Here is a 15,685-nt window from a genome sequence, read left to right as displayed (position 1 = left end):
GAAATTGACCTTCTTCCACTGCTGTTTTATCAGACCTCCTTTCCATTTCATGCAAGTGCATACTTGATAGCATTTCATTATGCATGTTTACAACTTGCACATAAGTAGAACCGGTATGTAAATTGGAATGTAGAAACACAACATTTTCATGTGATGTTTCCTGGGTTGAAGGAGGAGCAAGAGATAAATTCAAATATGAGGAGCTTTCAGGAATCGAAGGGAATTCCATTTTGTTTTCATATTAAAGGAAGTCCTGGTATTTAAATTGGTGGAGCTGGGTTTTTTTTTCTAAGTTGTGATTTTTTTTTTCTGAACTAGGTTTCCTTTTATAGACGTCCATTATGGTACCTATTTCTCAAGCTACACACCCGTAATTTTTGGCTTTCCACCACGAGCTACACACCCATAATTTCTGGCTTTACACCTCGAGTTACACAACCGTGTTTTCTGGCTTTCCACCTCGACCCACTTAATTAGAAAAAAAAAAAAAAAAAAAAAAAAGTGAGTAGAGAAGATAGATCCATCTGTTATTTATTTATTTATTATTTTTTCTATTCTCTCTTTCTTTCCTTTTATTTAATATTTCTCCCTCCTTTTTTTTTTATTCTTTCTTTCTCTCTTTCTTTATTATTTTCCTTCTTCTTCCAACCTCCCCCTCTTTTTTTTATTCTTTCTTTCTCTCCCTGTTTCTTTCTTCCCACTGTAAGATCCCACATCGACTAACGAAGAGGGGGTGATGTGCCTTATATGTACATGCCCGCCTCCATCTAGCACGAGAACTTTTGGGAGCTCACTGGCTTCAGATTCATGGGAACTCCAAAGTTAAACGAGTTGGGGGCTAAAGCAATCCCAGGATGGGTGACCCACTGGGAAGTTGCTCGTGAGCTCCCAGAAACAAAACCGTGAGGGCAGAGAGGGGGGCCCAAATCGGATAATATCATGCTACAGCGGAGCCGATCCTGGGATGTGACACCCACCCTCCCTGACCACTCCCCTGCTACTAACTAAACGAAGAGGCTTTCTTTCTTCCATTGTTTCATAAGAACAAATAAACAAGAGCAGCACAAAATTAAAAAGGAAAAAATAATTAATTGTTCCTTGCGGTTAGTTTGGCTTTTGCATCAGTGCACAATTGAAAACCAAGTGGTCTATTGATTCCATGACATATCAAAACAAGACACAGACATGCTGGGATTTTCTTCGAGCACCTAGTGTGCACATAAGGGGTCGCTTTGTAGCTATCCAATGGGTCGTCCATGGAGTTCACAGCTTGTCCCAACGTGCATCCGCCTATGGCTGTGTCTTCTTAGTGTTTCCTAGTGGAGAGAGATGTGGAGAACAACATGGATTTTTGTGTCACTGTGCCATACTATTGATGTATATATTTGGATATATGGATTAAGCAGTAAAACCACAATCACACATATAACAGTGTGTTTGAGTGGTTCATCTGGATGGAAGATGCCATGTTTTGGTCTTAGTGTTTCCTTCTTTTTGGCCGAAGCGGCCGAAGGAAGGAACTTTTGGTCCTTCTTCTTTTGAGTGCGAGGAGTGCCACCACCAAGCCACGAATTTGGGCTTGAATGGAATGTGAGTAGATGGATATGTTGTGCTTCTGACTTCTGATTAAGTGATTAATCGACCAAACAAGGAACCTCCTCTTGGCTTAGGTTCTTTCACTTCCTCGGGTTCGAGGATGGTTAGGATTCGTATGGATGTTTTTGTGATTTTTAGGTTTTTAAGTGAAAAACGTGCGATTAAATTAAATGTGCGTTTAAACGTAAAGACAAGAATTAAAGGGCGATAAAATAGATCGAAGCAATAAATAAAGTAAGAACGAAATAAAAGCGATAAGAACGATAAACTAAATTAAACTTGAAATTAAACTTAATTAAAATGCGATAACAATGAAAAGTAAAGAAATTGAAATAGACTTGAATTTAAAAGACAATAATGCAAATTGCAAGAATTTAAACTTACACTAGGAAAAGGAAGAACTTGCTACATTAGGTGCTTGAAAAGTAAAATCCTAAGTTTAGAAAAAGAAAAGTGCAAGACGAAAAATAGGTTTGTGTGTCTGATGATGTGTGTCTTCTGCCTTCGTTCAGTGAAGTTTATATAGGGCGTCTGTTGGCCCATGGGCTGGCCATTGAATGACCAAATTTCAACTCTTTTAAAACTCTTTCCTTTTGAGGCCCCTTGAATTCGTGGGATTACATTGGTGGAAATTAGGGGTGGCATTTTATACCGAAAAACTGAAAAACTGCAAAAACCAACCGATAATTTACCCCAATGAAACCTCAATCGCGGTAAACCGAACCGCATTTGCGGTATTTAGAACCGAACCGCATTTGCGGTTGCGGTTACGGTATTTGATTTTCAAAACTTGCGGTTACTGCAAACCGCGAATATATTTTAAATAATATTGTCTATATTATATTATATGTAAAATATCCTATTCTTTCACAAGTTGCCAAGGATATCTTTGCAATTCCAAGTTCTACGGTTGCTAGTGAAAATGCTTTTAGCCTAGGCAAGAGGATTGTGGATCCTTTTAGAAGTTCTTTGCATTCTAAAATGGTAGAGGCATTAGTGTGTACTAGTGATTGGCTTAGAGCGGATGAATTTTCCTTTTACAAGGAACCAACGGATGACGAGGTTGAATTCTACAAGGAAATGGAATATATGACAACTTGTAAGTAATTAGTTTATTTATGCTCATGTTATTTATGCTTCTTCTTATAATAAAATGTACTAAACTTATGTTGTTTTATTTGTAGATAGCATTGGTGCTCAAACAACACAACGGGGTTCTTCAAATCCACTCACCACCACCAACACTTGAGTTTGTAACTTTAGTTTGAAACATTGGTGCATTGCATTTTCCTTTTAGTTTGTAACTTTAATTAACTTTGAATTGGATTTTCTTTTGGGTTGTAACTTTAATTCATTTTGCATTGCATTTTCCTTTTGGTTTGTAACTTTAAAGAATTTGGAATTGGAATGCTTGAGAAGTTTAACTTTAATTGGAATGCTTGGAATTGAACTTTAATTTTCTTTAGGTTGTGAATGCTTGAGAAGTTGAGGAGATTGTGAATTTATATATGCTTGAGAAGTTGGATTTTTATGACACAAAAAGAACTTGCGGTTTTAAACCGCTAATTCACGGTAGTAAACCGCAAAACGCGGTCGGTTTGCGGTTTCAAAAATCACCATACTGTAAATAGTCGGTCGGTTTGCGGTTTGGGCAAAAATTTGCGGTTACCGAACCGCAACCACCCCTAGTGGAAATATTATGATTGATTGATTCTCTCTTATTTTGGAATATTCTAAACTATCATTAATCTCCTTGATTTCTTTCCTTGTGAGGCCATCGCCACATATACACACTCTTCCGGAAATCTTGGGCACGAATCCATGGCTTGGGCTTCCCCCTCTGGGCTCCTTGGAATTATATGGGGTTGACAAACACTGTGAGTGTAGAAAATATGTATTAATTAATGAAAGAAGATTAAACACACCATAATCATTTATATATAATGATTTATTACAATATTTTACACTTTATACATTACATGGTAAGATACATGAGTGACTTAGTACCTTCAAATTTTTCACTATCTTCATCATCTCTATGTGTAAAGTAAGTGTATTGTGAAGAGTAGTCATCAAATGATAAATCCCCCAAATAGTTTTGCATGTAATTGTTAACATGCCACCCATATGGATATGAGATTGGTTGACGTTGTCCATAAGCAAAATCATTTGAAGAGGGTCTCGGATTCTTTCCATGAGCCGCTCGATTCCATCCCAAAAGGAAAGATCAAAGACTCACATTCTCATGTGGAAATCTGATTCTTGGAAGGAAACAAAACAATATAGATATACATATTTAGCATATTTAGCATATTATCACAAAAACATAAGCAACATGGTTGTTAAGGCGTTGGAGGAGTGAAATGGCAGGGGTTTGAATCCCCTTTGTACTTTGTGTTTTTTTTTCTTTTCCTTTTTTCCATTACATCGATATTTTTGATATTTTCGATATTATAGTGATATTTTGACAAAATATTGCTGAAGTGTGAGCGAAATTATCGATATCGATATTTTCCATTATTATCGTCGATATTATCAATATTTAGACAATATGTGTATGGATACATTCCGAAATATCTGTGATTTGAAAAAATGATAATATCCTCGATATTTCGTCAATATTATCGATATTTTAGACTATGATTACAACCAACAAATTCACAACTTGTTCCATACTTAAAATCATTTGCTAGAGTACGAAACCATGCTAAAACTCAACATGTCATTAAACTTCAAAATTCAATAACTATTATAGTTCAAATCAAATTTTAATATATAGTTAATACCTAATTAGAGTATTACACATGTAAAATATAATATAAATAAATAAATATACACATATACAATCCAGTGCAGTTTTTAAACCGTTTGACTTTTTCTTAGTTAAAACCAAACCAAACCAATAATTACGAATTAATTCGGCCAATTTCATCGATTCGGCTGGATTGATGCCCACCCTTTCGGTTATAAGAACGGATATGAATGCAATTTGCAAAATTGTGAGATGTTTAAATTCTAAGTTGTGCAGAATGTATGTCCCTCGTTGTCTCATTTTTGATTTCATGCATATATACATCATGAAAAACGACTAACGCCCTAGCATGGACAAGAAGCAAGTAGTTTGGGTGAAAGCCCCCAACATTTCCATTGGTTTTTGAGCACTGGTCGGCTAAGCCAACTGAGAGCTCAAGGGATTTGTCCCAATCTTCACACTGTGCAGAATGCATAATTGTACACATATACCCCATTTCATTAAAAATGAAGGTCATCACTGCTCTCTCTCTCTCTCTCTCTCTCTCTCTCTCTCTCTCTCTCATTCAAATAATTAACAATAATTCTCTCTAGCTAATTGAATTCAACTAATATTGTCAGAGTCTCTCAGAAGTACAACAATGTGCCTAGATTTTACCTTTGGTCCACACAACAGCTGTGCTTTTGTTTTACATGTCTAAAAGATAGACCAGCCCCAACTTATAAACTTAATTAGGTCTCAAAAATTGAGATGAAAAAAATGGTAAGAAAAATTCATGTTGCTAGGACAGCAGGCATCTTCTACTATACTCTGTGGCATGTCAACCCATAAGATACCCATATATCATATGTTTGTGTCTCACTCGGGAGGCTTTGATCGCACTGTAAATCTAACTAGGATTAGTCAAATCATCTTTGCTTATCAATGATTTCCTTCTTAAATAGCAGACAATACATATATAAAACTCTTGTAAGAATCCTATATATAATTGAGAGTTTTTTTGGATTGGATGAGTATTTGTAATTTTTATAGCATAGGACAAATTGGATCATCCTAATCTTGCACAAGTAAACAATGGTATGCGAATGTACCAACTAACTATTAGTTCGGTCATATCTGTATTCCTAATGTTCGGTGATATTTGTATTCCTAATGTAGTGATTGTCTCATGTGATATCAAAACTCTAATTTCATGACGCCCTCGACCATAGCGATTATCAAGCTAACCAACAAGGTGATATACAAAACTCTAATACCGTCTACATCTGTAAACTAGCTTGATATACACAGCATTTGTCAATTGAGGCTCAAATGATCAATTTCCCAATTTTGTTGATATGAAATGTGTAGGAATCTTAACATATAAATCCTCTTGATCAAGTAATCAACATGTTAACTACTAATCCCAATGTTAAATTCAACTTAATTTCATTATCAAGGGTGAATTCTAAAGAGAGTGGCCAGACCAGAACCAAAGACTTGCGACAGGCTTATCTATAGAGGCCCCACCTGACTGTAGTCCACTGTGTATATACAGTACTTGTATCAGACCCCCCCAAAAAAAACAGTGCTTTGTATTAGAAATGGGTGAGAAGGAAAGAGGAAATGTCTGATTGCCGTGCAGTGATCAGTTCTCACAAACAAAGTACTTCCAACACATAAATACTGACTACATCTTGTTGGCTTGCTGCAGAGCTAACCAGCATTGCCACCCACTTCACCTCTTAATGCGGAGAGGGAGAGAGAGAGTCAATGCTTATGCTTTTATGTTGTGGGGTCTTTTTTTATCACTTACTGGATTTTAGGTTGAGAGATGTGTGGAATTTACCTTTGCCATAATGTATATAGGCAAAAAGGAATGGACATAATAAAAGGGGTTGAGGTTTAATTGGAGTGAATTAAGGGTCCTAAATGTAGTTCACAAATTTGATGATCTTAAGTAGATAATTGATCTCATGACTAGCTTGCCTATGTGGTCACGGTTCGGAAAAATTAAACCTAAAAGTTCTTTAGCAATAACCCAAATCTCACTTTCAAATTTGACAAAAAGAGATCTATGAATCAATAGCAACCTATAAAGTCCAAAGTTTTTTTTTTATTTTTTTTAAAAAAAGGCCCTGACTATTAGTGGACAATGCTCACCTCTTACAACCAATGACGTAGAATCCGAACCTTAACAATTAAATTCTAGCTGTCTAATTAATAATCAAAAAATTATTAGGTGTATCAGAACCTTACATAATATGTCGATATGGTGCACGTAACGTGGTAAACTAAAGAACCGTAACTTCACCAAAATTCTATTATTAACTCAATGGGTATGGGTTTGAACCTACCTATTGAATTCAATCATATCCAAACATAAAAACAAAGAAAATCGCTCTCCCCTTTTCCTTTATTTGGTTGGGACGTTCTCCTTTTGCTTAAAGCAAAGTCACTTCCATTTGCATAAAAGGATGACAATAGTTGCACAAATGATTGATTCACAACACATGCATGCACAACAGCTTGTAAATTTGTCACATCAGTTTTAAGTATATTTCACCAGAAGAAACATATATATATTTGTGGGGTAGAATTATAAACTAGTCTCTTTTTTATATGGGCTAAGTTTGGTTTCTCCCCAATCTTGTTTAACGAAAACTACAAAAAAAAAAAAAAAAAAACCATCTTAAATAATATACCTAGCTATTTACCCATTAGTGTTCATTTAGTTAATTTTCTACAGCACCATTAAATTATTTCAGACTTTCAGTGTACTTTGTGGACCACGTATGAGAAAGAAAACAAACAAAAAACAAGTTTTTATTATCTTGCAACAAATTATACTCCTCTCTCTCTCTCTCTCTCTCTCTCAGCTTGTATTAATAATCCTTCTCCACCTTACCAAACTGAAAAGTTTCAAACCCATAGATTATTGGTACCTTGATGACAATTTAAAATTCTTTGGAAGTCAGAAAGAAAGCAGGAGGTCCTTGAGGAAAACCAACATTTGAGCACAATTTCAGCACATGCATAGAGAACATGAAGTGGGGGGGGGGTGGGGGAAACACCATGTGCATGTGGGATTGCAATAATATATTTCCATGGTAAAATACTATACAGGAGAATTTCAAACCCGTGCAGCTAAGTAAAATGAAATATGGATAGGGTTTTGAGAAAACCAAAATTAAATTTAAAAAAAAAATAGTATTTAAAAATGAACAGAACAAAATCTAACGTTTAGCGAAAAGAGCCTGTCTGCAGTGTGTTTGACCAGATCCCATGCTCTCCTTTAAATCTTTTATGTTTCCAAGACAGCACGAGTGTGTGTGTGTGTGTTGCATTGTAATTGTAGGACATATATAAGTCTACTTTGAGTTTCCATGTCCATGTCTTGTTTTGTGACTTCCAAACATTTCTGTCCTGCAATCTCAAATCCCTATAAACATAAAGATCGATGGACTATTTGCAGATGTTAATGTTAATTTAATTCAATTAAATTCTCATCAATTCGTTTTGAGGGTTACAAGTTTAAGAAAAATAATAGTTTCAAAAAAGATTATGACAAGGTTTGCGACATGCATGTGACCATCGAATAAAACTCAGTTGAATTCTGCTGCAGGCCAGTCAAATTCACAACGGAGACCGGCCCAGTCAAATTCTGCTGCAGCCCAAACAACTCATCTGTGTTCATTTGTTCTGTTTTAAAACTACAAGCCTCCACTATTGCCTATCAACCATGGCAGCGCCATCTATCTAGACTTAATTACCAAGCTAGCTATTGGCCTAAATAGTGGGGCAGCCATGCAGGCATGAGGTGGTCATGGCTCTTTATGGAGAGATTAAGGTTATGAATAGTTTAGTGGGGTCAAAATTTCAACTAACTAAAGTATTCATAATCCTAGCCAATCCGAAACATATTTTCTTCGCTTCACTCCTATGTCAAACCATGCTCACTGGCCCCCCTAATTTGTTAGGGTTTGACATGAAACATAATTGTAACGACATAAACATTGTTATAGACTTTGAAACTCACACAAAATTATGCATCAAAAGCTTCGAATCATATTTAAGTCAACTCGCCAAGACAAGATTAATAAACAAACGGGTTTTGAATCAACTCGCCAACACAAAATGAACACGGTCGAAACTAACTAGCTTGAAGTTTCCATGTCGAGTCAAATTCATGTAACTCATTTAGTTATATTAATTTAAATTTTTGTAGGGCTAAAATTATATACATAAATTTGCTTTTTGTAGAATATTCTCAATATTATCATGATTTTCTTATTATATATGAGTGGAGGAATTGATAAATATGAATATTTAACAGATTAAATAGGTTTAAATAGGTTAAGTATGTTTACTCTTGTATATGTTACACGGATATATCATGTTATTGTTTGATAACAAGTCATGTTGGAATTGGAGATCTCTGAATCTCTTAATACCTCAACACGACCCAATCCCACCAACAGTGGAACCTACGAGCGCAAACGCATTTCGTCCCTCACCAGGACTCTCACCAAATCCATTGCAAGCAGTAACCTCCAGTCCCTGCTCAGTCATGTGAAAGTTGCTTAACATGAAAGAAGCAAAGTTGATCCAGTATTTTCAACCAAAGTGTTCAAAGTAACTCCTCTAATTCCTCCATTGGGAAAAAATGGATGCTCTCTTGAGATCCATCATCAACATTTATTATATGATTCACATGAAAGACAGCATTTATGAAGTTAATGATTGAACCCTACTATTCACATAAAGATATGACATCATGCATCACCAAATACCTTCCTTCAATATTCCAGCCCTCTCTCCATCTCTTTCTCAAGCCTAAACTCATTAGTGGTACTCCAACTTCTGCAGGCTTATGTAGCCATCACAGATTCATCAGTCACAGGAGCTGATCAGTTTTCTGGCCTATAAATACGTACTGGCTGAGATATCATTATAATTAATGGGCCCATTTCATTTTTTAGCTAACAACTTGAAGGTCTACTCATTATGGCCTGCACAAGAAATTGTACAAATTATGATCAAGGAGAGAGGCACTTGGAGCGTTGGGGTAAAATTTGACCCCCACCCCCCTCTCCATCTCTCCAATCCAATCCAACAACAAAAGTTATGTGTGGCTGTGAATGAATGATGAGGTTGATTATTATTTTGGGAACTTGAGACCCCTCCATATGGACTCCAATTGATTTTGCTTTGTTTCCTTCCAGAGCCCTGCCAAGCACCTCATTGATTCACATTGACAGGTTAAGCTTCAATATAACATGGCATATCTTGCAGCAATCAGAAAAAAACAAAAAAAAGTATATGCGTGGCATTGCATTTTGAATTAATAGTCATTGAATAAAGATGGAGATTTTACCAAATGTCCTCTCACTGTGGGGTTAGTCTTAATTAATTGTGAGGATTTTAATGGAAATTCCACCCCCCACCCCTTTTCTTTTTTTCTTTTTTTTCAAATTTTCAATATCTCTTTTTGCTTTTTTACGGAAATTTGAACTTTGATCTTATTGGAATCCTAGTAGTTCATGGTTGGCAAGTTGGAAACCATCTGTTTGTTTCATTTGCACAAGTTCCAACCCTAGCAAAATACCCATTGGTTTTCAGTCATTTGAGTCTTATGAATTACATATATTTCTTCTCCCTTTCTTTCCTTCATGCCATTGCCGTTGACGGTGACTAAAAATACTTTCCACAAGTTGGTAAACCAAGCTCAAAACAAAACAAGTTAATGATATGTTTACTTGAAATGAAAGAAGTCATGAATTGCAAAACGGCAAAATAAGAGAGATCAGGATTGGATATGAGATCAATAACTGTGGATTACAAATGTGTAACCAACATAATTTTTCATTCATTAAACGCCAGAAATTTGTTCTAATCCCTATGTGTTCGGAAATTAGAAAAATCAAAATAAGTATAAATACTTATTCCGTGTAAATAAACATGTCACAAGAGTCCAATAAACACCCACAATTGGCATGTTATATCACTATTGGGTTCTCCGGTTATTCGCATTACACTTGTTCCCATTTGATTTGTAAGCATCTCCCATTAAACATAAAATTTGAATCTTATAACTTATGTGGCAATTTGACATATAATAGAGTTTTACATTAAAATATTAAATTATTATTTATTATTTATTAGTTTACTATAATTTAGGCACATTAATTAAATAATAATAATAAAATAATGTCATAGTCAAACAGCCAAAAATAACAGCAAAACAGAAAAATGTTATTCCACGTTGGATTTAACATTTCAGTTGGAGTAAGTCTCAGTTATTTTTTCTCAACCTAAAAGTGCCACGTTGGATTTTGCTCTAAGTCCCAAAAGAAACCCAACACAGGGAAAGCCCATGATGATTTTCATTTCTTTGACTGAGGCCCAGAAGATGCCCACTCAGGTCTGTGCTTTCTGCTTTCCATGGAGCTCTCTCCCCTCCAAAACCCCCTTCAAAACCCTAATTCCCAATTACACCATTGCCCATCAATTTCCCACCATCAACAACCTAAATTTAACGTCTTTTTCTGTTTAATTTTATGAATAGGTAAATCAACCTCAAGCTCAACCCAATTCTTTCTTTTTTCTTCTTTTTTTTGTCTTTTTTTTTTAAAATAAAAAAATCTCAGAGTTGTATAAGAATTCCAATTAGGCTGTGGTTGATTATGTTATGTCTGTTTTAAGTAGTTGTGTTAATATTGATTAGGAGGAGATTAAGATGAGCCAGCAACCATCGGTGATCCTAGCAACGGCTAGCTATGACCACACTATTCGGTTTTGGGAGGCCAAAAGTGGCCGCTGCTATCGCACCATCCAATACCCTGATTCAGTATGTCTCTCACTTCCCACTTTTCAATTTTTAAAGAAAGAAATTATCTTTGTGTGTGTGTCGTAAGTTTTGGATTTTGGAGTTTATTGAGATGTTGGTTTTGTTTTCAAATGATAGAATCCAACTGAGGTAAGCCAAAGAGTTGGCATTGAGAGGATTTGAGATTGGTGGAGTGGAATGGTTTCATTTGTTGTTAGGTCATTGAGTTTCCTTTAGTTCATAGTTGCTTGATTATGTTTTCTGAAAAGATTGGAAAACTTCCTGGTGGGTTTACTTATTGTTTATTTAATTCAATTGTGCTGGATCTGATTTTTCCATTTTTCATGAGCACAGCAAGTTAATAGGCTCGAGATTACTCCAGATAAACGCTTCCTGGCTGCAGCCGGCAATCCTCACATTCGATTATTTGATGTTAATTCAAACAGCCCTCAACCGGTTTGTCTTTCTCACTCTTAGGTTTGCTTTAGTTTTTGTTGAATTTAGATGGGGACTTTCATGATCATTTGTTCTTCTTCCATCTACTCATGAGCATCCTTTTGGTATAATTGTTTGGCAGGTGATGAGCTATGATTCACATACTAATAATGTAATGGCAGTGGGATTTCAATGTGATGGAAACTGGATGTATTCAGGTTCTGAGGATGGTACAGTAAAAATTTGGGATTTGAGGTAATTGTTGCCAACACACGTATGCTGTGATGTAGGATATGGGTGAATTGAGAATTTAGGTAGTTTAGCGGAAGCAAAAACAACGGAAAACAGAAAATAGAACGAACAAGGATAGGTCTGGAATCACTCCAGGGGTTTGGCTTCACACCAAGTAGTCTCCAATCTCTGGAAAATAAACTTTTCTTTATATCTCAACACCTCAACTACATAATGAATTACATAGAAGGGGTATTTATAATAATCTAACCCTAGAGTGAAAAGGAAAATTAAACTTATTCTAGGAAAGAAATCCTAAGCCAAATAAAATAGGAAACTTAGAAATCCTACTGAAATCTGGAAAAACTAAAATCCTAATGAAATCTGGAAAACTTAGAGAACCTAGGAAATAACAAATAAATTAGGAAACTAATTAATAATTCCCTCTTCCATCTCTTTCGTTTGTAAACCCTAATGGGTTTGACAAAGATGTCCTCATCATTCTGGTTGTGCTATCTATTTTTCTTTTATTAAGTCTTGTTCGTATTTTGTATATAGTTTGTTTTTCTTATATGTTGAGTTAATCACAGAGCTCCAGGTTGTCAACGGGAATATGAAAGCCGTGCAGCTGTTAACACTGTTGTGCTGCACCCAAATCAGGTAAACTTTTGTCTCGTCCCTTTCTGCTATGGAACATTTACGTTAGCTAAAAATGTTATTTGGTTGTAGTGTCTTAATAACTGCTCAAGTTATTAAGAAGGATAGAGATAACATTGACTTTCATGATAATGTAATTGTATGTGTTTTTTTTTCTTGAAAAGAGATGATAATCTTCGTAGACGATTTTCGTTTGTGTCTGGTAAGCTTAGAGAGTGCCAAATGGCTTTCCCAAAAGAGAGTAGGGAGGAAAAAAAACAAGAAGGAAAGCATCATGCTGGCATATGTGAGCTCCTACTTACATTAGACTGTTCAAGTATGGTGTTGAACTGGATGGAAGTTGGAACATGCATGCAGTTTTCCATACAGCCCTTTGTCATATCTGCGTAACTATCTTATGAGAGTGAACTTTCCCATAATCACCGTACATTGACCATGTACAGAGTTTTGGCTCATCAAATTGCTTATATAGAGATAGTGTTTGCTAAAAGGTCTTAAGTTGATGTAGTGAGCCAGTGGCCGTCTGTATTCTGTTGCAATAATGTTTCCCTGGGTTTTGTTCAAGTCCGATGTTATTTTTAAGTCAGAGTTATTGTTTCATGTTCATTCTTGTTCTATAATTGTCAATTTTATGCCCTTGAGAAAAATGAAAAAAGAAGGAAGAGCTTGCATGCCATAATGGTTTCAATCGTTTTTCTAATCTTTAAATCTGTATGTGGTTTTACAGACAGAACTGATATCTGGGGACCAAAATGGCAATATTCGTGTTTGGGATTTGACAGCAAATTCATGCAGCTGCGAACTGGTATGCTTCGCTGTCTTGCACTTACGTACTTCATATACACCTTTTATTACTGCTATGATCAAAATTGCAAATCTAAGGTGGTGATTGGGGGGGAGGGTTCCTCCCCGTTTTCATCTTACACTAATTTCAAAGGTCTCATTAGGAACCATGTTGTCTAAACAGCAATCTTTTTTAAAAGTCTTGGTATTTTTTTAGGTGAAATGAAGATCTAAGTGGGCAAAGTCTTTACTAGACTCGTGCACATGTGTTGTGCTGTGTTTAACAATAAAAACCTATCTTAAATAGAAAATAATTTTGAAAAACAAAAATACTGTGGTGTTCAATATGCAGGAATAGATGGTAGATGGGAAGGGGATTTTTGGATGGTAATTACCGAGGATAAGAATGTGAAATCGTTAACAGTGATGTGTAAATTTGATGGTTCTTTTGGATGGTAATTTACAGAATGGTACATTTAATATCAATCTATGGGGTGAATCTAGGTTCCAGAGGTGGATACTGCTGTAAGGTCATTAACAGTGATGTGGGATGGGAGCCTGGTTGTTGCAGCAAATAATCATGGTACATGCTATGTTTGGCGCTTGTTACGGGGAACCCAGGTAGTACCTTTATGCGTTCGATTATCTGATTTCACCTTCTTGTCATACTTCATTCATTTTGACGCCAAGTACTTTTTCTTCCAGACTATGACAAATTTTGAGCCACTTCATAAGCTGCAAGCACACAAGGGATACATCCTCAAATGTCTTCTTTCACCTGAATTCTGTGAACCCCACAGGTTTGATCCATCAAAGCCGATAACCTTTCTTTCTTTCTACCTTTCATTTAGGGTCAAATTTATTGTTTTATTTCGCCTTCTCTTCCTACCTAGTATTCTCTCCAGGTCAATAAACTTTTGCCTTTTACTATAACTTTCTTTTTTGGTTCAAACAATATCTACTATTTTATTTTTGCCTTCTGTTGCTAGCAGCCAGTATATTGATGTTGTCACATGTTGGCGTAACCTGTCTTTGTACTTCTAGATATCTGGCAACCGCCTCTTCTGACCACACTGTCAAGATATGGAATGTTGATGGTTTCACATTAGAGAAAACTCTAGTAGGTAATTATCTGCTATACCATTAAAGGTGCTCATTTTAGTTTACAATTTACTCAATACGCCTGATTGTTTCTTAAAACCAAGCTATATGATAAATTAATCTTTACTGTTTCTTTACCTCGTAGGACATCAGCGGTGGGTATGGGACTGTGTTTTCTCAGTAGATGGTGCTTATCTTATAACAGGTAATAGTTCTCAATAACTGACGATTTTAAATGAACCCATGTCTTCTGAAGCAGCTTGTAGATAACGATGGACGCTTCACAATTGAGGATTTTCACTAAGAGTTCTAAACCTTAATCTATAAAATGTCATTTTGTAAATTGGGATATGGCAGCATCCTATCCTTTTTCTGTCAAGTTTGTAGACTAATGCAGTAGTCAAACTTGTGCGATAAATTAACATTCAGATTCTTAGTTTTCGTTTTTCTCTAATTTTTCTTTGAAAAATAGTGATACTGATAACAGATTGAACAATTTATCATTTATCCATGCAGCTTCCTCAGATACAACAGCAAGACTTTGGTCCATGTCCACTGGTGAAGATATCAGGGTGTATCAGGGGCATCACAAAGCAACCATTTGTTGTGCACTTCATGATGGAGCCGAACCTTCTTCATCCTGAACCAGAATCGTCCTTGGCTCATCTACATGCATGTCTGCCTCGTGTGTGTATGTGTGTGCGCGCGCACTCGCAATTACATTATTGTTTATAATGGAATTGTATAAAAATATGGGGGTGCTACATATCTTATTTCAGGTTCCCCATACAGATATCTTCCACCTAATGTGCATTATGTGTATTACTTTTGTAACCAAAATAAAAAAGTATACTTTCTTCATAATTCCTCGACACTTTGTTAAATCCACAAATTATATCGTGTCCTCTAGTAGAAGCCATACTGAACAAGTGAGATCAGCTATGCCTGCACTGTTTATTGCAAGCAATGTTTCTTATTGTAAGTGTTAGCTTTTATTTTATTTTATTTTATTTTTGTGCAATCTCATTGAATAGTTTGTAATAACAATACAGCTGTATAATCCAAAGCTTTGGCTTTCTTGGCTTTCATTGCCCTTGTACTAAGTGGTGGGGGAAAAATGATACGGTAGACTTTTTTCGTTTTCTTCCCAATTCCCATTTTATCTCTGTATTTGGTGCTTCTTCATTTACCACCCTTTTCTTTCAGGTGAAAAAAAAGATTTTTCACTTTAAAATAAGGTGAGTTTATGGGGGGGTTTTGGCTTTAAGTGAATAAGAATGTAATTTCCACCAAGAATGTATGTTTGTGTGTGAGCGCAGACA

At 35.8% G+C, this 15,685-nt stretch overlaps 1 protein-coding gene across 2 annotated transcripts; it reads left to right on the top strand.

Moving 5' to 3' along the window:
* Positions 1-10,657: 10,657 nt before the first annotated feature.
* Positions 10,658-15,451, top strand: LOC110771495 (target of rapamycin complex subunit LST8). 2 transcript variants are annotated; one of them, XM_021975802.2, is made up of 11 exons: positions 10,658-10,751; positions 11,055-11,177; positions 11,511-11,612; positions 11,734-11,846; positions 12,413-12,482; positions 13,207-13,284; positions 13,767-13,883; positions 13,968-14,062; positions 14,307-14,386; positions 14,509-14,568; positions 14,880-15,451. In XM_021975802.2, exons 1-11 carry the CDS (start codon positions 10,704-10,706, stop codon positions 15,005-15,007), a joined length of 1,014 nt encoding a protein of 337 aa, XP_021831494.2. In that variant the 5' UTR covers positions 10,658-10,703; the 3' UTR covers positions 15,008-15,451. The 2 variants fall into 2 exon arrangements, with proteins under 2 accessions (XP_021831494.2, XP_021831496.1); XM_021975804.2 differs by lacking the exon at positions 10,658-10,751 and adding an exon at positions 10,758-10,895.
* The last annotated feature ends 234 nt before the right edge of the window (positions 15,452-15,685 follow it).

This window comes from Prunus avium, chromosome 7 (genome assembly GCF_965620075.1).
Source record: "Prunus avium chromosome 7, drPruAviu1.hap1.1, whole genome shotgun sequence".
Lineage (NCBI taxonomy): Eukaryota > Viridiplantae > Streptophyta > Magnoliopsida > Rosales > Rosaceae > Prunus > Prunus avium.
This window is presented reverse-complemented; position numbering and strand designations above follow the sequence as displayed.